The 25,947-nt window shown below is 36.3% G+C and overlaps 1 protein-coding gene and 1 pseudogene across 1 annotated transcript; both read right to left on the bottom strand.

The window, feature by feature from the left end:
* Positions 1 to 2,491: 2,491 nt before the first annotated feature.
* On the bottom strand, positions 2,492 to 24,936 carry LOC117930258 (protein SUPPRESSOR OF QUENCHING 1, chloroplastic). Its single transcript, XM_034850825.1, has 28 exons — positions 24,580 to 24,936; positions 23,807 to 23,907; positions 23,659 to 23,715; positions 23,476 to 23,570; positions 23,162 to 23,261; positions 23,000 to 23,058; positions 22,462 to 22,586; positions 21,976 to 22,108; positions 15,405 to 15,492; positions 15,169 to 15,247; positions 14,842 to 14,902; positions 14,562 to 14,637; positions 13,997 to 14,107; positions 13,048 to 13,143; positions 12,494 to 12,616; positions 11,482 to 11,679; positions 9,094 to 9,198; positions 8,871 to 8,935; positions 8,242 to 8,335; positions 7,957 to 8,114; positions 7,364 to 7,413; positions 7,143 to 7,264; positions 6,871 to 6,978; positions 6,317 to 6,409; positions 5,600 to 5,636; positions 3,960 to 4,207; positions 3,635 to 3,784; positions 2,492 to 2,894 (listed from the first exon to the last, which is right to left on the bottom strand). The coding sequence occupies exons 1-28, from the start codon at positions 24,920 to 24,922 to the stop codon at positions 2,748 to 2,750; spliced, it is 3,222 nt and encodes a 1,073-aa protein (XP_034706716.1). The 5' UTR covers positions 24,923 to 24,936; the 3' UTR covers positions 2,492 to 2,747.
* On the bottom strand, positions 16,478 to 16,580 carry LOC117931473 (annotated as a pseudogene).
* Positions 24,937 to 25,947: the final 1,011 nt, after the last annotated feature.

The raw sequence follows: 25,947 nt of genomic DNA, 5'->3' as shown, positions 1-25,947 counted from the left end.
AAGACAAAATGGTGGGTATAAGTAAAAAGGGGTATTTTTGTCTATTCCAACCTTATATCCTTACAATCAATTAAAGGCGTTTGGAGGATGTTTTATTAATTTTTGGGCCTAGCTAGGCCCAAAACACAATTCTCCCCAAAAAAAAACCTTAAAAGGATCAGAGGAGCCCCGTATGAAAACGATATGCCAGAGAGGTTGCCTCCTAGTGTGAGACAAGCTTCAATGTCACAAAGGAAGAGTCCTCCATCTGCAACTTAAAATAAACCAAGACTGATTCAGTGTAAATCACAGAGACCAAGCCTGCAGTCCCCCACAACCATAAAAAAATAAGAATCAAATACTCAACAATGAGATATTCAACCCTCAAATCATACAGTAGTGGCCAATAAATCATGGAATTTTTAAAGTTATCTGAGTCAGGAAATGAGATTTACTTTGGGCATATAATACTGAAAAAGCTTCAAACAACTGCAGGCTTGATGATCATTTTTAAAGTTATCTTAGTCATGGAATGAGCATAGAATACTGAAAAACTAGACACCACGCTTTTCGGTTGCCTCTTGCATCGACACATCAACAAAAACCTCAGAACTGTGGATTGTTCTGTTGGACAGCACAAGATTTCAAAGTTATCTCAGTCAGAAAACAGGATTAACTTTAAGCATGTTAGGTAGATAAGAAAAGAAGCTTCATATGAATAGGAAGCATTTGTGCTTCCGTGATTGACCCAGTAGTAATTTTCAGCTTCTCTCATTGACCCAACTAATGATATATTATATTCCTATTAAGATTCTTACTTATCGCTTCTAACAACTACTTTCTTAGAAAGGGCCAATTGGGGCTCATTCGGTGTCCTTGACCAATCAAAGAGTACACAGAAATATTAGTTGGGAACCCCAATTAACATGTCGTGATTACACAAGACAAACAACTCCAATTAGTCTTCCTACATTGCCTCCCCTCACATGGGCTCTCCAAAATTTTTTATGTAGATTGATAAGGATTTCGTGAATGCTTGAATTTGACAGGCAAACCATCTCTTGGTTTCATCTGTCACGGGTGTGGGCTTTTGGTTGCTCAGTCATTGACTGTCTAGCTCGTTGTGTCGGTGTGTCTAGACCTAGACTGCTGCCATACCACCAGAACCATCAGCCTATTTTTAAAGGGTTAGGTTCTGGGTGCAATATGGGTTTGCCTATAAACAAGTGGGCTTCAAGTTTCAACCATGGATTGCTGCAATCCAGGTTTAAACACCTTCGTCCACTCAAAGAAAAACCGCAAAAAGGGAAAAAATGATAATAGTTTCCTGCACTATACACAAGGAACTATTAGGCACTAGCTGCTAAGGGAACCTCACAAACAGATCGTATTTTCCTGCCTAACTATTCAAACATCAATCATATGCTCAAATTTTCATTTCACAGAACAAGGACAGAGCTTCCATTTCAGGAAAATGTGATCTTAGATTCAGATTTGTGGAGTACGTGCTAGGCAAATAGCCGTGATCTGTGACAAGTTTGGTCTAGAGGGGAACCACCAAGGCCAAGGCCCACCACGGGCTTGAAAAGAAGAGGGGGGAAAGTCAGTGCATGAACTCAACATGGCAATAAAGAAATATTCAGACAGAAATGTTGGAGATAAGATAAACATGGGATTTGGTGGAATGAACGTGTTTTCCGCTGTCATCTACTAATATTATAATGCATCTTAAAGCCTAGATCGATTAAAAATATGTAATAAGTTCACATTAGTTGATTAGGGACTGTCTAAAGATTGTCATCATTTGGAATTATATTTGCGTTTGCTTGGTATGTAGGGGGCTAATCTGGTCCTCTGCATTAATAAACACAAACTTTATATAATTCCAAATAATTGACCTCACCGTCATCATCTAACCAGTTTAAGACAAGTGCACACGAGTGCGTGCCTTGGTTGACAATCCATCCTTTGCTTATCCCAAAGACAATGATGATTATTCTAACAAATGATAGGAAAAAAGTATAACAATGCAATCACAGAAGCCAAATTGAATTTTTCATTTGACATATTCCTAGAATTATGGCAATTCACAGGCCTGAGCATGGACCCAAGTGGGCTCTGTTCAATCACACTAGAAACAGTAATGAGAGTCATGGAATGAAAGTCCAGCAGTTGGGGCTTCTGGACATCAACTCTATGATGCTAACAGAAGTTCAGATCATATTATCAGCAGAAAAAAATCAAACAGATAGCATCACCTGCTCAGATCAACAATTTGAACCATGAGATTAAATTGTTTGACCCACGAAATGGTGGGTCTCGACCAATGTGCAGGCTTGTTAATATGCCAAACACCAAACATGGGATGGTTGACTTCTTCCTGTCTCCCTGATTTATGACAGTTTACTTTTTGGCTCAGGTTCATATATAAAATCTCAACATTCATCAATATAAAATGAGAGCAATAATCAATGTGATATAGCTTCACAAACCAAGATTGAGATTACTTTCATAGAGAAAAATAATTTGAGATGTTGCTCCACATTTTATTATCCAAGCAAAGGAGACTTATTGTGCCTCAGAGCAGAGTAAAATAACCAAAACAGCAGCAAGAAGCTGTCTTGAGCAATGATTTGATACATCTAAAATTTTATACTGTAATTAATCACTCCATCCAATTGAATATAAAATTGTTTGTTATGGAAGTGAGCCAAGAAATATGAGGGTCTTACAATATATTTACAAGGTGTTTAGTCAACGGGCAACTGCTAGTAAGATTTTGTGGGTGTTTTGGGCTTCACAGCATAATCAAGTGAAATTTCTGCAGGACTGGAACCTGGAATTGCATCTCGGAATGGTACCTCAAAAGCCACAGATTGGTACAAACAGACCTCATCCTCCTTACAATAGTACACCTGAAAAGCATGCATCAAATTAGATATAAGCCATAATAAGTAACTGATAAATTGTGAGTTGAGCTTGAAAATTATTTTCATATTTTCATTTTCTTCGTTATTTTTTCCTCCAATCATTAAACCAAAGGAAAATTTGTTGGTATAGCAGTGTCAGAGCAGTTTATTTACTGTTTGCAGAATAATAGACTTGCTGGTGGGTTTAGCTTGAAGCCAATTGCAGAGTAATTGGCTCTTGGATTAACCCTGTTTCAACTACACACTCCATCTTAGACTCTGATGAACTCTTTCATCGGGTTTATGTTTATTTAACTAAATCAAGATATTCTTTGACAGGTAAGCATCAGTCAAAAGTCCTTAAAAGATACCAGAGAGTTTATTGGGAGTCAGAGGGACATTATTGGCACCATTGACTACTTCACTTATGAATTTTGTAGTAGGAATGCATGTCCTACCAAGATAGAATGTGTAACTTGCCATCAGCTTAGCTTACTTGCCTACTATAAGCATCCCAAGGAAGAGGGTTACACAGAGAAACAATTTTATGGTTTAGAATTTTTAAACAGTTCAAGAAATCTTGGTATATTGCAGAGTGAAATATTATAATTAGAGGAGTCTTTCTTTTTTCCCTTTCGTTTATTTATTTATTTGTTTTGTTAGAAAGCATCCAACACTACACCATACAAAACAGAAAAAGCTTATTCTTCCCATGCCACCCAAAATCTTTTCTAAACTAGCCTTACCTTGCAATTTACTCTTGCCATGAAAGCTGATGGAGAGGATCTCCTAAAATGAAGAGTTGCAAATCCTCCTGGGCTTAGGATTCCATCCAAGGGAGCAATGACCATTGTAGTTTCAGGCTCAGTTTCTATACTGAATTTACTCTGGGCTTCCTGCAGTTGGAATCACAAAGCACAAGCTTTTAGAATATGTAAATGACCATTACCATAAAGGTTAATGCTATAATGAAATAGTAGAAAGAAGAATGAAACAGCGATAATGAAGAAGTTGGAGTTTATAGCATTCTGAGTAGATAAATGTGCACACATGAGAGAGGAAGAGCTCTACCTTTGAGAAATGGTACCCTTCTGGAACTGATATTCTAATATACAGATTTCCCTCATTGGATGAAGTACCATCAACTGTAATGGTCTGTGTATCAGCTGATGATCGTCTTCTAAGGCGTTTCAAAGATCGGGATTTTGGTATAGGAGGCTGAACTCCTTTCAGCTCTAGAGTAACAAGATCAGCTTCTTTCTTTTTCAAGTCTAAGTATCTTATTACACTGTTGTTTGTATCAGCAATAAAAAGGACCCCTGCAATATATTGATGACCCTTCCAATCAAACCTCATTACTAATACAAATACAGGTACAAGAATTGAAACTCATTTGTGATTAAAAAGCACAATATAAGTCATAAAATAACAACTTTTCTTGTGATGTGGCATCCAAGATAGCAGGTGCTTCTGCAAAGGTTTTGTTCACCATTAGCTGAATTTGTCAGGACCACTAGCCCATATCAAGAAGGCAAATCCCTATTTAATTAAAAATAAATAAATAATAGAACTTCTAGCTTAAGTAGGTTTATGCACACACCCAAATCTCCAGAGTACACTGGGAAATTAGTTATTTCAAACGAGTATAAAAGTGTGTTTGGAAGTGATTCTAGAAAACGTTTCTAACATTTTTAACACTTAAATGATAAAAAATTTCAAGTGTTGGAAAGATTAAAAGTGTTTTTTAAAAATTACTGCCAAATGGACTCTAAATCTGGTATCAAATTTTAGCTTTACTCTCACTTAATACTCTCCATGGTGTTAATTTCAATCTGCTAAAACACAGATACTGGCCATGTATGTGGGAATCCTCTGGAATGGCCATTCTCTCATTCTTTAAAGGTGTCTATCTTCTATGAAATTCAACTACAAGTTTTAAGAGGCATTATGGAGGAGAAAAATCCAGATACCATAAAGAGATAGAAGAGGACAAATCCGTTGGAATTCAAAGTTTGGCTAAACATGTTAAATTGCTAAGTCACATGGAGAGAACTGTTTTCCACAATGCACTGTAAACCAAAGTATGATTGTGCATTCAAGTCCAAATTTGACTGAAAACATTTTGCCACATGAATGCTCTCAAGATCTCAAAAGTCATAAATTGACAATTTGGCCCCATACTTTTCATATACATGTGTTTGTTGTACTTTCATGTCTATCAGAGATGTGAAAAATAATAACACTTTATCCTAAAAAAGAATCAATATAGCACTTTATAGAGTCATATTACTGCATTGCAACAATATCCACAAGACCTGATCTTTTCATTGTCTTAACTACACAGTTATCATGCCATGTGATGAATTCAACAAAGGATGAAGCACAATCTGCGTCTATTTCTGACATACGAAAATATTGGCAAGTTAATCTCTTTAGTTATAATAATGAGGATTAAGTACTCAAAATCCAATATCATCTAAGAAATGAAATAGAGGGTTACTAACAGTCTTATGTGGTCTAGTTGATTAACAAGGAAGTCCAGCACAAGTTGTTAAACTAAATCAAACATTAAGCAACTTCTTTTACTTTGAATAAAGGAATAAGAAGCATCAATAACATTGTGATGTAATTTGAAAGATGAACTGAAATATAACAGCTAATGAGCTGCAACAAGATAAGAAGAATGCTTCAGGAACGGTAAGAAGAATCACCATTTTCTACTTCAACAATTCCTGATGGCTCTGAGAGCTGCAACAAGATAGTAAATGCTTCAGGAACAGAAGTTGAGTATGAAAAGCAAGAATATCATCATCTAGCTTTAGTGAGAATGAAGGAAATATATTCACTCTTTCATACTTTTTCACCTAGTGATACACAAGGAGATAGCATATACATGAACAGCATATCAATGATAACTCTACAGTTACAGTTTTAACCTTATTCTTTATGATGATTGGTATTCAGGTGCATGAAATATTATTGATCGTATAGAAATTTGACACAAGTGTAAAACATTTTATCACTCTTTTTAATGATTTCCTTTTCTCCACCTATTGTGACTATTGCAATGGAATTCAGGAAGATGAGAAACTATCTTAGACAATAATCCTAAGAACTCAATTTAATTTAATCCCTGACTTCAAAAGTACCTCAAAATCAGTTAAGGGCCAAAAAAAAAAAAAAAATCTCTGAGAAACACCCATGACACCTTTTTCCCTAGAACAACACCCTGCTCTTCATTTTCTCTTTTTGTACATGGCAATACAAGAAATAAGTACAGTACGTGCTGATATTATAATCAAATAAATGAAAACAAAGACCCAATTTTTCATAGATCCTGACAGAGTGAAACAAGATAAATCCTACCAAATCATTACCATCTGAAGGATTTTAGAATAAGAGAAGGAAAGGAATAAACATTTTCTAACCTGAGCAGCTAGGGCTCTTCCATCCTTGAAACCTGCTTTCCCTGTTCCTGCTAATGTACTAACTCTTCCAGTAGCTGGGTCTAGCTTCTTGATCTGAAATTTGGAAGATAAACTTTATTAGTTAAAACTTAATCAGTTTCTTATAATAATTATGTCATAACAATTTATCTATAGCCTTCTTTATAAGAAGTTATGAAAGAGTTTTCCTGCACCTTGGAAGTTGATGTAGATTGAAAATAATTATAGTAGTATTTATAAAAGATGACCCAGTAACACTGAGAATTTGACACATAGTTATTAAATCACTTACTAATGAAGTTAAAAACCCTTTTCAAGATTATTAAGACTTCAAAGCCTTGAGTCCTCAGTCCCTGAAGTGTGACCCCAATGTCAGTTTACTGAGAGCAATCTTAGAAGTATAATAGGAGAAATGACATTCACCATAAAAATGTCAAGTGGTATCTCTAAGGGTATTCAAGGCCTCAAAAGTGCGTGCTTCATATTATTGTTGTTATTTTCTCTACAATGCCTTTAGCACAATAATCAGTAACTACCTTGTGATTATAAGAATCTGCTACATAAATTTGACCATCCTTTCCACACGAGACACCCAATGGATGTTGAAGGAGGACTTCAGACCCTACTCCATCATGATCTCCAAACTGCAAGTCAAATATGGAATAATTTGAAAGGAAACCAAGTGTGAAATAAAAAATGTGGTAAACTAAACATTGAACTTCAAGATTCTTCATTCTGTACAGTTTTCAGATTGTCATTGTCTGCCTTAATAAAATGGAACTGGATTCTTAAATTAAAGGAAAAGTACCCGGAACAAGTTGTCTGAGAAAACTGTATCCCCACCAGCTAGCAATCTTGATCCTCCTGTCTTCAGATCAAGTGCCCGTATGGAGCTACTTTCACTATCAGCAATATATACTTCCTTTAGATCTGAAAAAATGTGCATCCAAGGAAACTTTCATATTCAATGGTTGAATATCCTGGTAAAACTTTCATGATAATAGTTGAAAGTTGCAAAAGATATATTACCAGGAGATAATGAAATTCCAGAAGGTTGAGCAAATGATGTGCTTGTAGAGCTATATCAGCAATGAAACAAATCAATTACCAATGTAAGATTTTGGGGAGCATAATATAGATTAGAAAAACAATTGACAAACTGAATCTTTCTATTGCAAATACTGGTCTCATACAAAACATATGTTAGAGACTCACATGCTTCATTTGACACATACAAGAATAGGTGTATGGAACTATGGATTGAAATCTTTAGTATTATAACTGCTGAATATTGAATAAACCTCTAAGGAGTCTAATTAGAATTCAAAATAGCTTTTATTTCACTCTTCCATTTGTTGTTCTTTCGGGAGCGTTAAGAAGGGATAAAACCGTAATCACTAATCATCACAGACTTGCTATCACATTGAATAATAACTTTTGGGCACATTTCAATAACTAAATCCATTATGAAGTTCATGGGTTTGAATCATAGCTATGGCAAGCTAGGGAACTTTGAACTATATCTGATGAGCTAACAGAGAAATGAGCAAAATGAAAATTCAAAAGCAAAACAAAGCCAACTTATGATGACTCCTTAGGGTTAGAAAAATTCCATGCATTACCTGTATCCATTCAAGTTTCTTTCATAACCATCACCACTAAATGCTCTTGTGACTCCATCTAATGTATTATGTTCCCAGATCTGATGTTGGCCAGCCATTGCAATATAAACTATCTCATTGATTGGCTCGAAGCAGACATCCCATGGAGAGTTGAGGAGCTGAAAGAAACAAGAATTGAAATGCATGAAGTATGATTATTGCATGTACAAGGGGAGATTATTTTCATGAATCATTATGAGTGCAACTTAAACAAAAATCCATAAAGTTTATGCTCTTCAATCTTGCCTGAGTTGCCCCTTTTCCTCCCCCTTGGTAGTCAGAACCTTTTGTTCCATTTCCAGCAAGAGTTTTTACTGTCTCATTAACAAAGTCAATCTCCCTACAACAGTAGAAGATTAATAGATCAAATATTTCAGAATCATGTATGAAAAGATATTTAACATGATGTTATACCCCTATGTGTTGGAAGACAGTCAAGTATCAAGGAAAAAGTGAACTGGTTAAAGCCAGATTCAATTTTCTCATAGTTGTGAGAAAGATGTACATATTGGAAAAAATATATAGAAACAGAAACTAGAAGCTATCCCAAAGTGCTGCTCATTAACAGTTATCTTACTCTTTTACAGGAATTAGAATGCTTTATGCATTAAAATAGATCTAGACACTTCTGAAGTATAAGCAGCATTTCCATTAGACACAGATATGAACATCTGTTTCACATTAAATTAATCCATAGTTCAATTAAAAATTTAAAACAAAAGCATCTGAACATAACTAATGGAGTATGATACTAAACATAGATCAAACAAGCCAATAGAAACCATAAGGAATGCACTTCCAACTGTTTTAGAGCTAAAAAGCTGTGCTTATGAAGGCCGCAAAACAAGAAGGATAGTTTCCAAGTATTCACATACCTCAAAGCATGGTTTTCAGTATCTGCAACATAGAGGAGATTTTTCTTTGCATTGTAAGCCAGACCCTAAAGAATATGTAACCATTAATTTACTATGCATATAACCAACAATTAATCAGGAAACATGGGATGCAAAATTTAGATATCCATGAAATGCATCTCCAAATGAAAGAGTTATGACTGAACAACTATTTGATAAGCAACAGGTCCACTATAATCCTTACCTGAGGGCGATTGAAGGTGGCATCATCAAAGCTACCATCACGTAGACCCTCTTCTCCTGTGCTCCCGATTTGGAGAATATAATTCCCATTTAGGTCTGTAACCACCTGAGAATCAGAAGCAGCATGATTAATCTCAATTCAGTGTTCTCACTTTAAAACCAATTGCATCCACACACCAACATCAGAAAAAAGGAAACCGAAAAAACATGCATGAAAACTAATTTATTACATCGTCTTCTTCTTTCTTCTTATCACTCATCTTCCTTTCTCTGTTACTTTAAAGAGGGCTGATGGCATAGGCAATGCATGAGGGCACACAGGTGTTATTAAAACACAATGCATTATTATGTACTTCAACTTTAAGTCTAAGGTTGCTCTTATATCAGATTTATTTTTCCCCATTTTTCATATATCAGTTTTCTTCTTCCCCACTTCATTCTACACCCAGCCCATGCCTCCCTCTCTCCCATTTTTTATGGGTAAAGTTGAGGCATAAGTCATCTCTACCAACTTCAAGATTTCATCTTTACCAACTTCATCTGTCTCAAGTTATTCCATTTACCGTCTCCTTCATTATTGGTGGAATGGACAATGCACATGTACAAATAGATGATTTTGACTTTATTTATCCAAGTGACACTTTTCTATCATTTTATTTTCACTCTTTTTGCATTCCCTAACTTTAATAGTGAAATTTTTTTAAGAAAAGAAAGCGTGGCCACTAGGTGAATGTGAGTGTTTTGCTAGGTTGGCGATTTTGGACAAAAATTCCTAAGTGTCTCCTAACTTGGGTTTTCCAAATCCTTCCTTGGACTCCATGCCTAATGAAGATCAAGATGTTGAAAATGCTTAGAGGCCAAGGTATGTAGTTGAGGGTGTAGATAAATGTGAATCAACAAAGTTTTCAAATTGTTGTTTTTCCTTGAACTATTTTTTTTTATTTTAAAAAAGAGTTAAGGGGGCCAAGACAACAATTTTTTTTACCAAGTGTTTTTGTGCCCTATTCCACATTGATCCAGATTTAAGTAAGATCGATCCATCTTTTGCTGGATTGTTTTTTTAGCCGTTGGATCAAGGATTCCTTTTCATATTTAACCCAAATGTTTCTAGTTTAGGCTAGGAAACACCAGCAGACTGTCTTTCACTCCCTTTGAGCTCTCTCTCTTCAATCAAAATTGGGAGTGTTTGGTTTTCGAGAAAATCCTCCTTACTTTGATTTTTAAATTGGTTTTTCAATTGGATTTTCTGGAAAAAAAAGGTTGATTCATTTCTTCCATTCGTCTTTCATGTTCTGTTGATTTGGATTTGAGTGAAAACCCATTTTCTTCTTGTGTGGACTCAAGGAGAGGTTGAGATTGAGCTTGCTGTGGACTTCAAGTGTGCTTTGAAAGAAGAAGATGTAAAGTTGACGTGAAGGTGCTAGTCAAGTAGTCCAGGAATGATAAATAGACTTGAGCTAGGTAAAACTTTGTACTCGGTTATTCTTCATGGTGGAAGCTTTTGATCATTGGTAGGGCCGTGGTTTTTGACCTCTTAGGAGATTTTTTATGTTGAAATATGGTGTTATCGTCTCTCTCTTATTCTTATCTTTGTTCATTTCCATTTATTGATTTCAATTTCATATTTGGGAATATATGTTGGATGGGTGAAAAATGAGCTGAAACAAGTTCAATTATGCTTTGAAAATCTTGAATAATTTTCTATTCAATTTGATTATGATATCAAGTAGTACTTAGAAATGTATTGAGGAGTTAATTGTTCTTATGAATTTAGGTTGAGGAGTGTTGATTCATTTGCATGTGAATTGCATTTTAAATTGTTGGGAGAGTATTGTTGCATTCATACTTGCATGTGGTTTTTATTCTTTGTTAAAAAGTTGTTGGAAGAGAAGAATATAAGTTGTGAGAAATCCTAATGAAAGATAATATGTGTTGAGGAACCATTTTTGAATTTTTATAAAAACACCTATTCAACACCACCCCCCCACCCCCCATCCCCACCCCAATAGGTGTAGTCCACAATTGAGATTCACCCTCAGTGAAGAACCCTAATCTAGGACTTTTCCATCTTAATCTAGTATTACAACCATTCTATTTTCTTAGAATCCAAATCATTTGTCATCTGAGATGATTTTCTCATGTCAACGTGTGTCACTTCCTTTACTCTTGCTATTTATTGGCTCTTAAGTTGTGCATTGGAAATGCATGAACCTAGAACGATCTAAAATAAGAAAGAAGAATCCACTATCTCTTTGCAATATAAATTTGTTGTCATAATAAAAAATGGAAACCAAGATGTAGTTTCTGGTTAGCAGTAGGTACTTTAGTCTTAGCAGTACTAAAAGAATATCTAAATTGTATATAAGTGTGGAAGAGAGAGAGAGCCTACTATGCGGTTATGGTTACTGTCTGAAATGAACAGCCTGTTGTTGATAACATCAATTGCCAGCTTTCCAGGAAACTTCAAAGGAGATGTCAATAAACGGGGATCATTCTCTTTCTCCAAACTCAAGGGAAGTGGAGAGTTGTCTAACATTTTCTTTTCGCCATAAAAAATAAGAGCTGCTGCCACTATATCATCAAGGTCCTGAGGAAAAAAAATGTTTCTTTCAACTTTTTTCTTATTGTTGATCATTGAGGTAACACGGTCTAAAAGGTGAAAAATATCATTCTAAATATATGCCATTTGTATAAGTAATCTTACATGACAACTGCACCTTAAACTATGGTTGCCAAAATTGCTTCAGCAGGACAAAGTTATTTGCTGTTAATAAAAAGTCCATTTCCAATAAAAAAATAAGCACTTCCTCACCAAGATGGGTTTTGGAATAACTCCACAACCATACACAAGTCTCTGACGGTTGTTCATTGGGCTTTGGCTGCACCAATTTCCTTAAAGTGCATCCTAGGGGTGAAATATTCCCATCTTCAGAAATTCATCCAATCTCATCCCTCAGGTGCTTTAGCTTTCTGATCATTTTTAACCTTTTCCTTTTTCTTTCTAGTACTGCTTAGCTTTTTCATCATTTTAAGTCCTTGAAAAGGCAGCATAAGTAATCTTAACCATATCAATATTATAATACACCTGGGATGACACATGTAATAAAATTTGGCTTCTTTTTTATATTTCAAAAGCAAATTTAACAATCTTTTGAACTACTTGATATATTGATGGAAATTCATAAATCAGTTTAGAATGAACCAAACAGGTTGATGTTATTTATCCTAAGATTAGAGTCTATTCCTACCCAAGAAGATGAATTTAAAAGACCTGAATGACTGCATATGAGAAGGGTCCTCAGTATCTTTTCATTACATACAATATCAAATCATCACATACTTTATAAACATGAAGCTGGCTTTGAATATAACCACTGAAAGTCAGAAGCAGACATCAGTACCTTTCGGCGACCTTCACCTGATAACTGTGCAAGGAGCTTACCATTAGGCCCAACAACAGCAAATGTAGGCCATGAATTCACACCTAGCTCTCTCCATAAATACATATCTCCATCATTGACAACCTACATTTATGCAAAGGCATTGGAAAAATTAAATGGCACAGGTATTAGTGAATGTCTAAAGTAGACTAAACAATATATAAATTTTTAAGCTCTCAGGGAATAACCCAGCAATATATATCAAGCTGACTGTGGAAATGTACCCAAGTGCTGATAGCTTGTCAACATCTAGTTTAAAATGTGTGATATTAAGAACATATACAAACCTGGTAAGCCCAACACACAATTCTGTGCAAGGCCTATTCCATAGTCCATAGGAGATTTTCATGAGAATATCAGTTCAAAAGCATGGGTTCTTCTTATGCCAAATATATGTGAAATATGGCCAATAATTGACCAAAGGGAACCAAATGGAAAATTTAGTTCCACAATACCCAACATGGCTTATGAAGACCAAATTTATTCTTAAACCAAGTTTCAGACATCTGACATACTGGATGATTGATGCCATAGCGTAAAACTGCATTGCGGATGGCCTCTAAGTCTTTCTCATTATCAAACTTTGCAGAATGCACTCCCACAACAGTGAACTGCATACACATAAGCACATATTCAACAGCTACATATGGAACTGTAGTTTAAAAATTATGGCCAATCAACTACTGAACCAGATATTTATCTTTCCTGATTTGGAGGAATATTGAACAATACATGCAACAAAACACACACACACACTCACACATGCATAAAGCTAGCATCATCATTCTTCCACCAGAACTGGTGGATGCTCTTTGATTTTCACCTAAATTCTCTGTAATCTTGCCACATGTTTTCGGTAGTTCTTCACCACACATCTAGGTTTTCTTTATAATTCTTAGATTTACCACATGGACAACCTCAATAACCAATATTAGGCTATGAATTGACAGAGAATGAATGAAAAAAGGTATCCATGAGAAGCCCTGGACAAGTGGTTATTTTAAATTATGAAGTAAATATGAGCGGTCAGTAAATATTATGAAGAAACAATTTTTTATCTTATTTTATTTTTTTTATTTTTTTATGTTGATCATAGTCTAAAGGAGATAATAATAAAACAAAATTTGCTAGTTCAGCCTCCATATAATTATTGCCAATCATGAGTCATGTGTTTCACAACCTTGGTGGGAGAGCATTTGCATCTGTAAAATCCAGCACATTAGTCGAGTAATTATCATTTTTGTCAAATAGGTAAGCTAATTTAGAACATTCTCATGTTCAAATGATTATATTTCAACAACAAAGCAATGCTGTTCCAAAAGTGACATAAAAGATTATCATGTTCATCATAGGGGAAAAGAAAAAACGTATATGATGAATATGACAAAGACGGAAGCCTATCACATATGAAATTTGAGATAGCTAGCAGATTGAGATGAATGAAATCAAAGAAGAGGATTTTACCGGCTTATCTTTATACTTTGTCTCCAAAAATTCTAGATCCGGCAAGACATGCATACAATTTATACAACAATAGGTCCAAAAATCCAGTACAACCACCTTGCCTTTCAGATCCTGTTCAAACATAGAAAAAGTTGAATAAGAGTTATATGGTATGCTTCTCTAGAAGTTATTGAAAATTTCCACCATTGGAGAAACTAAATAAGCCTAAAAGTAATTTGTAACTTCACAATTTTGACTGAAAATCCTTAAATTCAGGGAGGTTGCCTTCATATAATAAAAATTGTTAGCCTCAAATGAAAGCAAGAAAAGAAATGTTGCATTGAGTTGGATTTCAGATGGTGAATCATGGATTTATCACAAAAAAAAAATTGGTGACTGGTAGGGGGTAACCAAAAGTTTAAGGAACATTTGGAATAGATGAGAAGCAGAAACCAAAGCATGTGTGGGCATGTATACTTAATACAAACAAGTTCTAAAAATGGAAAAATGAGGCAGTTCAAAAAATAAATAATGCAACTTGTTCATAGAAGTGGCAGGGCAACTACCAACAATATAATGGATTTACCCTGCGTAATTGAAGGGGAGCCGAATTCAGCCAATCAAGTTGAGATGGAAACTCAGGCACAGTAGTAGCATTTCCCCTTACACGGTGAAAGATGACACTTTCAGAACAGATTTGGCAAAAAATTAACATAGAAAATTATAATGTAAAATCTGCCATAAAAGGGAAAAAGAAGAGGAGAAAGACAATGATAATTTAATTTCTAAACTTCTGATCATGTGTGTTTATGCAGTTTTCTGAAAAAAAAAAAAAAAAGATGTAAAGAGGAGAACATCTGAATTACCTGCTTTCCAAATCAGATATATAGTTCACAAATTGTTGGATTCTTCCAGTTTGAGATTCACCTATAACCATTACAAAGCAGATGAGATTTTATTCTTGTTTCAGTTATGCTTATGAGATCATTAAAACTTAAGGAAAACAGATGCATACTGTCAACAGAACCATGATTTTCAAAATAAACTGTCCCTGATTTATGCAAAGACATATTGCTGGGAACATGAAAGTAAAAAAGATAGAAGAAGAAATAAAGTAGTGAAAACAAAAAAGCACAAAGGAAAAGAAGATAGAAAGTGACCATATGAAACAATTTGATGGAAAATATCATTACCTTCATTCTTTCCAAAAGTAGGACGATTGACTCCAAACAATAAATTCCAAATAGCTTTAGGAGATGCATATTGCATTGCCTGCAAAGGCATAGCAGTTCCACATACATACAAGAAATAAAGAAAATTAACATCAAACATATCACTTCACATATTTATACTAACTCAATATTACAAGTCTGAGGTCAACATGAATTTAGAGTACACAAATCTTCCATTCAATTATGTGTAGTAATACCTTCCAGTTTGAGACAGCAAATGCAAGACAAGAGAGAGCAATGCCCAAACTTCCATATCTCACCATATCTCGCCGTGAACCCTGCAACCTGTCCATAAATTATTTCTGCAACCTCAAGCTAATGCTCCTCAACTAAATTAACTACTAATTTCTTCTTATCATGCTGCTTTAGATGTCAAAGTAGTTCATATAAAATATTACCCGTATGTAACAAGTGCATGATTTTCTTTCCAGAGATGGTTATCTAATGGAATCTATCTGAAAAGTATGAAAAGGAAAGGGAAGATGGCTCTTATTTTAGTTGTTCTACACACAGTACTGGTTTAGTATAGTTACATTATAAACTGTTCTTCAGTATTTCCATTTGAAAACCAGATGGTCTAGTCTTTGTAAACAAAAATCACCAGGAATTTTTTTTTGTATTTTTGCTTATAAGGTGACCAATTCCCAAAAACCTATGGTTGGTTCATGTTAGCTGTATATATCTGTACATACCATAATGTGGTTGTTTCCTTAGGGATAATACCTTCCTAATCAGGTCTCTCAATTGTATATATATATGTATTATTCCTCTGATAAATAATAAGGAATTTAGAAGTACCTTGATTCGGTTACATGGTATCAGAGCCATTGGCTCAAATTCTGGGAGGTGTCAAGATCGGCCGGTACCCGAAGTCCGGCGACCTGAAGCTGAACGCGTGAAGCTCACGCGTTCGGACTGAGAAGCAGGACGCATCAACTCACGCGCCGGCGCGTGGAGGAGCGTAGCAGCTTCTGTTGACCTCCGATCAGTTGCGTGGGCGTCGCAATCCCGTTCTCTGGCCAAGGTGATCTCGCTCTTGTTCTTTGAGATTCTGCCCTTGGGGTTCCGTGACTGAACCCTTTCCCGATCCCGATCTCTCTGGTTACCGCGAGTCATCGCTGCAATCCTCGAGAAAGAAAGAGAGAGATTTGTGGATGGTGTTGAGATTCTGCCATTGGGACGCGTCGACGGAGATTTGTCAGATTTGTCACCATTGCTAGTCCGGCGAACCTTGCCCCTCGATCCACCCTGCCCCTCGATCCACCTTCCTGAGACGCCTTCTTCTCATATGCGCGTATTGTCGTCCGATACATCAGACGTTGGTGATGAGACCCAGCCATCACGAGTTTAGCGCAAATCAATCCTCACTGCTCTCTTAATTTCTTCTTCCAGGATTCGAACCCCGGTCTTAGATCCCGACACCCTCTCACGCCTTCTCTTCGACGCTGATCACCGGCGTTCCTCCTGCTTCGCCACAACCCTAGATTCGCACTTTGCTCCGAATCTGGCCTGCTGTTCCCTGTACATCACAGTCGCCGGAAACCGACGGTTGTGATTCTCCTTCCGCCCACCTTGGCAGCCACGACAGCAATCCATTTTGTCAAGGGGTTTTATAGTTGCTTTTGACGCAAGTTTTGACGCTTTTGACGCCTTCATGTAAGAGAGGTACTTGTCTCTTTCTTCTTGCTGTGTGGTGAATTGTAATTTCTGGTCTGGGCTGATTACTTTGGAGATTGAATTTTATTATCATGGAAGAGAATAAGAATTCTGTTGCTGATATAGTGCCCATTGTGTCAAAAATAACTGAACACAAATTAAATGGGTCTAATTATATTGAATGGAGCAAGACTATCAAAATTTATCTGAGAAGTGTTGCTAAAGATGATCACTTGACTGAGGAACCTCCTACTGATATCACTAGAAAACTTTGGTTGCAAGATGATGCACGGTTATTTCTGCAGATGAAAAACTCTATTAATAGTGATATTGTTGGTCTGCTGAGCCATTGTGAATTTGTTAAAGAGCTAATGGATTATCTTGATTTTCTGTACTCTGGAAAAGGAAATGTCTCTCGGATGTATGATGTATGGAATGCCTTCCATTGTCCTGAAAAGGGAGCTAAATCCCTCACTGCATATTTTATGGACTTCAAGAAGGTATATGAGGAATTGAATGCACTTATGCCTTTCAGTCCGGATGTTAGAGTACAACAGGCTCAACGGGAACAGATGGCTGTTATGAGCTTCTTATCCGATCTCCCATCTGAGTTTGAGACTGCAAAATCTCAGATTCTTTCTGGTTCTGACATTGGTTCCCTTCAGGAAGTTTTCAATAGAGTTCTACGAACTGAGAATGTCTCATCTTCTCAACACACCAATGTTCTTGTTGCAAAAGGAGGAAATGCAGAAAATACAAGAAGGGTGAATAACAGGGGCGGAAACAGGGCATTCGAAAATCGTGGCAATGATTCAAGTACTATTGTGTGTTTTTACTGCCATGAGGTTGGCCATACCAAGAGAAACTGCAGGAAATTGAAAAATCGAAATCGGAGAATTCAAACTGCCAATGTTGCTACATCTGATACTGCTACATTTTCAGACTCCTCAGACAAGATCGTCACTATGACAGCAGAAGAGTTTGCCAAATATTCACAGTATCAAGACGCACTGAAAGCATCTACTCCTGTTAGTGCTCTGGCAGAGTCAGGTAAAACATGTCTTGTCTCCTCCTCAAACAAATGGATAATTGATTCAGGTGCCACAGATCATATGACAGGTAATCATAAAACTTTCTCTACCTTCAGAACACATTCTGCTCCTCCTGTTACTGTTGCTGATGGTTCTACCTATGAGATTAAAGGGTCTGGGACTGTGAAACCAACATCTTCTATTACGTTATCGTCTGTGTTAAACTTACCAAATTTGACCTTTAACCTAATCTCTGTCAGTAAACTTACCAAAAATCTGAATTGTAGTGTCTCATTTTTCCCTGATCATTGTGTGTTTCAGGATCTTATGACGAAACGGACATTTGGTAAAGGACATGTATCTGATGGGCTCTATATTCTTGACGAGTGGGTACCTCAACCAATTGCGTGTGTCAGTACTGCCTCTCCTGTTGAAGCTCATTGTCAGTGAGGACATCCTTCTCTATTGGTGTTGAAGAAATTATGTCCTCAGTTTGATACTTTACCTTCATTAGATTGTGAGTCGTGTCATTTTGCGAAGCATCATCGTAGTTCTTTAGGCCCAAGGATTAATAAACGGGCTGAGTCTTTGTTTGAGTTAGTACATTCTGATGTTTAGGGTCCGTGCCCTGTTACTTCTCAAACTGGGTTTCGATATTTTGTTACCTTTGTGGATGATTTTTCTCGAATGACTTGGATTTATTTTATGAAGAATCGTTTAGAAGTGTTTTCCCATTTTTGTGCTTTCTCTGCTGAGATTAAAACCCAATATGATGTGTCTGTGAAAATATTAAGAAGCGATAATGGAAAAGAATATGTGTCTAACTCATTTCAGAATTACATGAGTCACCATGGGATTCTTCATCAAACATCTTGTGTTGATACTCCTTCTCAAAATGGGGTTGCTGAAAGAAAAAACAGGCATTTACTTGAGACAGCTCGTGCACTCATGTTCCAGATGAAGGTTCCGAAACAGTTTTGGGCTGATGCCGTTTCCACAGCTTGCTTTCTGATCAACTGTATGCCCACTGTAGTGCTTAAAGGTGATATTCCGTACAAAGTAATACATCCACAGAAATCACCTTTTCCCCTTGAACCAAGAATTTTTGGATGTACATGCTATGTTAGAGATACAAGGCCTTTTGTTACTAAACTTGATCCTAAGGCGTTACGGTGTGTTTTCTTGGGGTACTCAAGACTGCAAAAGGGCTATAGATGTTTCTCGCTTGATCTCAATAAGTATCTAATATCAACGGATGTTGTGTTTTCCGAAGACACATCCTTCTTCTCTTCACCCACAAGTTCTGCAAGTGAGGAGGATGAAGAATGGCTCGTGTATCAAGTGGTTCATTCAAGACCAATTGTTGGACAATCAAGTGTGGTTGATTCTGATGCGTCTCTTGCTCATTTGGGTCCTGTTGTTAATATTCCTCCTGCTCCAGACAAACCACCCATTGTCCAGGTGTACTCTCGGCGCCCAGTGACAACAGATACATGTCCTGCACCAGCTCCTTCGTCATTTGATCCTTCCAGTGATCTCGACCTTCCTATTAGCCTTCGAAAAGGTAAACGACACTGCAAATCTATCTATTCCATTGCTAACTTTGTGTCTTATGATCACCTGTCATCTTCCTCAAGTGTCCTTGTAGCCTCTATAGATTCTATTTCAGTACCTAAAACTGTTACGAGGCCCTGAATCATCCTGGGTGGAAGAATGCAATGCTTGAAGAAATCTGTGCATTGGAGGATAATCATACATGGAAACTTGTTGATTTGCCTCAAGGAAAGAAAGTTGTTGGCTGCAAGTGGGTCTTTGCGGTAAAAGTTAATCCTGATGGCTCTGTGGCACGACTGAAAGCCAGACTTGTAGCTAGAGGATATGCTCAGACATATGGAGTAGACTATTCTGATACTTTCTCTCCAGTTGCCAAACTCAATTCAGTTCGACTATTTATTTCTATTGCTGCTTCCCAACAGTGGATGATACATCAGTTAGACATCAAGAATGCTTTTCTTCATGGTGATCTAGAGGAAGAGGTCTATCTGGAGCAACCTCCTGGGTTTGTTGCTCAAGGGGAGTATGGGAAGGTTTGTTGTCTGAAAAAAGCTCTCTATGGATTGAAGCAGAGTCCCCGTGCTTGGTTTGGAAAATTCAGTAAGGAGATTCAAGCATTTGGCATGAACAAGAGCGAGAAAGATCACTCCGTTTTCTACAAGAAAACAGCTTCTGGTATCATACTTCTTGTGGTCTATGTCGATGATATAGTTATTACAGGAAATGATCATGCAGGAATCTCTGATCTTAAGACATTCATGCATTCCAAGTTTCATACAAAGGACTTGGGTGAACTGAAGTATTTCCTGGGAATAGAAGTATCAAGGAGCAAGAAAGGGATATTCTTATCACAGAGGAAGTATGTGCTTGATCTGCTTAAAGAGACCGGTAAGATAGAAGCAAAGCCATGTACTACCCCGATGGTGCCTAATGTACAACTTATGCCAGATGATGGAGATCCCTTCTACAACCCTGAAAGGTATCGGAGAGTGGTTGGGAAGCTAAATTATCTCACTGTGACGCGACCAGATATTGCATATGCAGTAAGTGTTGTTAGTCAGTTCACATCTGCGCCTACAATAAAGCATTGGGCGGCTTTAGAGCAGATTTTGTGCTATCTAAAGAAGGCTCCTGGTCTAGGCATACTATATAGTAGTCAGGGACACACTCGCATTGAGTGTTTTTTTGATGCGGATTGGGCAGGTTCTAAGTTTGATAGAAGATCCACTACAGGTTATTGTGTGTTCTTCGGCGGGAATCTAGTGGCTTGGAAAAGTAAGAAGCAGAGTGTTGTATCCCGTTCGAGTGCAGAATCTGAATATAGGGCCATGGCACAGGCTACTTGTGAAATCATATGGATACATCAACTCTTATGTGAAGTGGGAATGAAGTGCACAATGCCAGCAAAGCTTTGGTGTGACAATCAAACCGCTCTTCATATTGCTGCGAACCCAGTCTATCATGAAAGAACCAAACACATTGAAGTCGATTGTCACTTCATTCGTGAAAAGATTGAGGAAAATCTAATCTCTACTGGCTATGTGAAGACTGGAGAGCAACTTGGGGATATTTTTACAAAAGCTCTAAATGGAACTCGAGTTGAGTACTTTTGTAACAAGCTGGGCATGATCAACATCTATGCTCTAGCTTGAGGGGGAGTGTTAGCTGTATATATCTGTACATACCATAATGTGGTTGTTTCCTTAGGGATAATACCTTCCTAATCAGGTCTCTCAATTGTATATATATATGTATTATTCCTCTGATAAATAATAAGGAATTTAGAAGTACCTTGATTCGGTTACAGTTCAAAACAATGCCATTTAACAAGATCCACTTAAATATTTGTCAAATTATCAAGCGATTTTGATCATGATAATGGAGTTGCTTTAGTAAAACAACTTGGCATCCCAATTTCAATGCTCCAATATATTAGAAGATCAATCGTGATACTTGAATAAAAATTAACCAGATTGATCCAAAAGGAAGAGAGAATCAGTTTAGTAGGACTTGAACACTGACTAGATAGGAATAGGAATCTCAAATCCACAATATTAATTTATTCTACAGTCATGGACCTTGTTAGATCTTTTAGATGAGATGTTCCACATAGTTTAATTGTGGTCCATATTTCATTTTCCTTCTTCCTCTTCTCATTTTTTTTATTTTTTTATTTTTATTTTGTTAATTTTATAATTTAAATTTCTATTTTCATTTTCAATTTTAAAGATTTTTTGGTTTAGTTTTTCCTGTATTCTGATTCCAGATTTGTTCCCCCTTATGGTTCTTTCAATAAATTGATTTATAAACATCAGCTTCAGAATTACTCAACCTCTGAATCCCCATAAAACTAGAAACCACCAAGAAAAGCAACATAAGCAATATGGCATTGGCTGTTAAATTTCAGACTTGAGTTACTGAATGAAAAAATATCAAATTAAAATATTGAAATGAAATTTAAGTAATAGGAAATATGGACAATGTGGTTAATCAAAATATACAGGAGCTTTTTTGATAACTGTCTTACCCCGCAATTGAGAGGACCCCACCACCATCAGAGTTTGTTTCCTGGATTGATCCACTTTCTGCTCCTTCTTTAAGCACTTCAGGTGAAGTTTGTTCAAAAGAATTAATATACTGAGATCCCTGTATCTTCTCATCTGCAATGGTTTATCTCCATCAGATCTCATGGTACCAGAAGACAAATAATCTTAAACATCAGTTAATAAAGAATTTCTATAAGAATAAAACCATTACCACTAAATGGAACCTTTTGGCCTGTAATCTAATTAAATTATAAACTAAGAAGTAAAGAATCAATTAATTGACATGAAAGAAATTACTTTAGCAGCAAATAAGAGAGAAACTTCCATTATTTAGAGCACCCATTACACAAAAAAAAAATGGTTCTTACTTGTAGTTGTTTAAGAAATGGAATAGATTGTAACTTCACCATTCTACATTATCAATGGTACAAAAGGTACACTTGTAGTATATTCTTAGGACTACATACTAGGGCAATCAGAGCCACCAGTGAGAATATCATGCACTGAAACATTTCCTATCTCCTTTCTGATAAGTGAAGGACCAGCTGCTTTTAGAGTCTCTTCCGGTAACGTAGTTGTCACAGCTATGCATCTGCAAGCAGCAAAGAAGAACAGAAACCTTATCAATCAGCAGCAAGGAGAAAAAAAACAAACAACAGAAGGCATAAGAGGCACCCAAATGACTAGTTTGTGATATGGAAACAAGGAAAAAAAGGAACCTTAACTCAGACTTGAATGTCAAGACATACATGCAAATGTTTTCCTTATCTGGTTTAACTCATACAAGTATCAAGGAGAGAACAAAAATAGAAATACCAGTCACCCAAATGGTTAGGGTGGATAAAGAAATACCAAGGAAAGGAAAGAACTCCAAAATGGATGCATATGTCAAGAAAATCACAATGCCATTTTCTATACTTGGTTTGACACATTTACATTTAATAAATAAATATCTTATAAGCACCAAATAAAAACAAAGAAGTGCATATAATATCAGCATATTACCTCATTTGTGCAGCCTTGGCAGCTTGTACTCCAGCTAGTGCATCTTCAATTACAATACACTAGGAATGATAGGCATGAAGATCGTTTATTAAGATTAGTAAAATTCTAAATTTGCTTATGAACACAAAGGGATATTAAGATATTGGGAACAGGTATACATACCTCACCAGGGGGCACATCCAAGATCTTTGATGCCGCTAAAAAAATATCTGGTGCAGGTTTCAAATTCTCAAATGCATCTGCTGACACAATAGCATCGAACCTGATAAAAATAGACTGCAAAATAATAAGATCAAGAAACATCTTATGTAGTTAAGAAGGCCAATGACCATCTTAAAATACACAATTTTATTGAGCAAATAGATGTTTCAGTGCCCATCATTGGGTAGACAACCAAAAAGGATAAATTAGCAACAAGAGTGCTTGGAAGAGGTTCTTTAACCTGAGAAGCATAGCACATGATTAAGTTAGCTTACATTGACAATGGTAGACCTGCAGCAGCTAAATTTGCATCAACCTTGATGCGGTCAGCACTAGATGCAACTGCAACTTTTAGGCCATTGCTTTTACACTGTTGAATAGCAGTACCATGTTATATTATCACCCAATGCAGCAGCAGGAAATTAACACTATTTCACAAGAGTCATTGGCTTATGTACCTGATTAATGAGTTCAAGGGCACCTGGGAATCCTATTCCAGAATTTGGTTTTGCATACTAAAAGAACAAGAAACTTGGCAGTTAGGAACAATCAAATAGTAGCACCATGTGAACAAAATTTCTCATTGCATCATATATCTACAACCACCTTCTCTAGATATATCTCAAAGAACCTTTTCTTTGCTGCCTCAGGATCGAACCCCTTAACTCCCTTAACAGAAGCAACACCTCCTAAAAAATTAGCTTCACCTGAACATTTGTGTGAAAAAAAGGACCAAAATATTTCATGTCAAAAGCCTTTAGTGTGCAGCTCATCGTTCATCTATTTAACCACTTCCATGAAAACAGAAAATAGAATTAGCTATCTTGAAACTGACCCTCTCCAATGAGATTGTCAAATCACAATTTCTATTGGGTTGTTCCTCAAAAATGCAAAATTTTGATAACCGAACTCATGCCAGTGGGATTCACAACTATGATTGGCACAAGAGATCAAAACGTTTGCCTTTGTGGTTTATTCAGTATGTTCCCAAACTCACACCAAAATTTTTTAAGACTTACATACACTTTCAACTTTTCCTACACAATTCCGTAGTTCTTGTAGTGTGTCATCTTGAGAAAAAGGATTAGACTTTAGAGCCCACTATTTGTAAAAATAATATCAAATTGATGGATTCTAGTCAACCAAACAAATCAATAATTACAATTGATTTCTACACAAGCCAATCCCTTCTATTACTGTTATCATTTCCAATTGTTGAATGCCATACAACACAAATGTAATCTATTGGAAAGCAAATAAGCCCCTTTCATGAAACACCCAAGTAAAATGATGGCCATAATTTTCAAAGCATTCTCGGATTTTCTAACTATGATCAATCAAATTAGCCCCCAAATAGCAAAGAGACTCAAATTTCTTACCAGTCCCCATGAAGGGCACGAAATCCTCAGTCGTTACTTGCACACCCATTTCATGGAACACGTCGACTCCAGCCCTTCTAGAAGGTTCTTCACTGTTACAGAGCACGCCATCCATGTCAAACAACACAGCAGACACTTTCCCCCACTGGGTCTTCCCAGTTTCTGGAACATTCTGCTCCTCAAGCTTCACACAGGCCTTGGGCGCCGCCGTCCTCCGGTGGCGGAGGGACACGTGGCAAGAGGAGAGCCTTCGGATGAGAGAAAGTGGGGTTGAGATCGACGGTGGAGGGAAGATGAAAGGGGTGGTGTGGTGGCGCTGAGAAGATGAGAGTCTCAGTGCCATGGCTGTGGTTTGGAGGTGAACTGATTTTCTGTTATTTGTGGCGGGGAGGTTTTGATTATATTGGGCCTGGAAGGCCCAAAATACCCTTGATCTTGGGCTTAACGTATGGTGAATTGTGCACTGGAGTGGGGTCATTTTGGAAATTTTGTATGGGAGGGAAATGAAAATAGGTGATTTATACACTTTGCAACAATTTTTTTTTCTTTCAAATTTTGTTGGCATTGATGAGGGGCTTTTAATGGGCCTGGTTCATTTGGATTGATTGGGCTGGTCTGACTAAACCCATTGTGATATATTTGATGTAGGGTTTGGGTTCAAAATCCACCTCGGTCTCTCTCTATGGTATATATGATATTTTATAAAATTAAAAATATTTATATAATAAAATTATTTAATATAAAATTACATATAATTAAATATTACTTATATTTAAATTGGACCGTAAGTAGCTTTTAGATATTTTTTTAAAAATCATTTTAAGAAATAATTAAAAATATGAAGAATAGACAATTTTTTTTTTTTACATTATGCACAAAAAAAAAACAATTTTTATATTTGAATTTGTAAATAGAATTTTATTTTTGAAAACAACAAAAATATGAAAATGGTTTTAAAAATCCCTAACATTTTAGGGTTAATTTCATGCATTTTTTTTTTGAGGTTTGGGCCAAACACATTAAGAAATTATTAATTTAAAATTTCATCAAATACTTCATATTCATTTCTCGTTATTTTCACCCACATCATTTTGATTTAAAATAAAAGAAGTATTTAATAAAATTTCATCCATATTAGCTCAAACCTCAATAGAGATAAGTGGAATTTATTCGGTATTTTATTTTACAATAACAACCTTTGAGGACACTCTTTTTTCCAATAAATTGGTGAGCCATTTGTCACATGAAGTTTTACAAAAATCAAAATTTTTATTCAAGAAGTGGGGGAAAGTCCAGTCACTTACCACTATGAACCAGGGCTCACCTTATTGTGCAAATCATCATCTTCAACCCAAAAACTTTCAAAAT

Source organism: Vitis riparia, chromosome 14, assembly GCF_004353265.1.
Source record: "Vitis riparia cultivar Riparia Gloire de Montpellier isolate 1030 chromosome 14, EGFV_Vit.rip_1.0, whole genome shotgun sequence".
In the NCBI taxonomy this organism is placed as follows: Eukaryota; Viridiplantae; Streptophyta; class Magnoliopsida; order Vitales; family Vitaceae; genus Vitis; species Vitis riparia.
The sequence above is the reverse complement of the archived record's forward strand: the minus strand, read 5'-3'. Positions and strand labels throughout refer to the sequence as shown.

Bases quoted from the DNA above. Each gene is read 5' to 3' on its own strand.
- LOC117930258 (XM_034850825.1), bottom strand. From the start codon at position 24,922: ATGGCACTGAGACTCTCATCTTCTCAGCGCCACCACACCACCCCTTTC. The intron at 14,638-14,841 runs GTAATTCAGATG...TCACCGTGTAAG, and splicing joins ATATCTGATTTGGAAAGCAG to GGGAAATGCTACTACTGTGC. The intron at 8,336-8,870 runs GTATGTGAATAC...CTACTGTTGTAG, and splicing joins ACTGAAAACCATGCTTTGAG to GGAGATTGACTTTGTTAATG.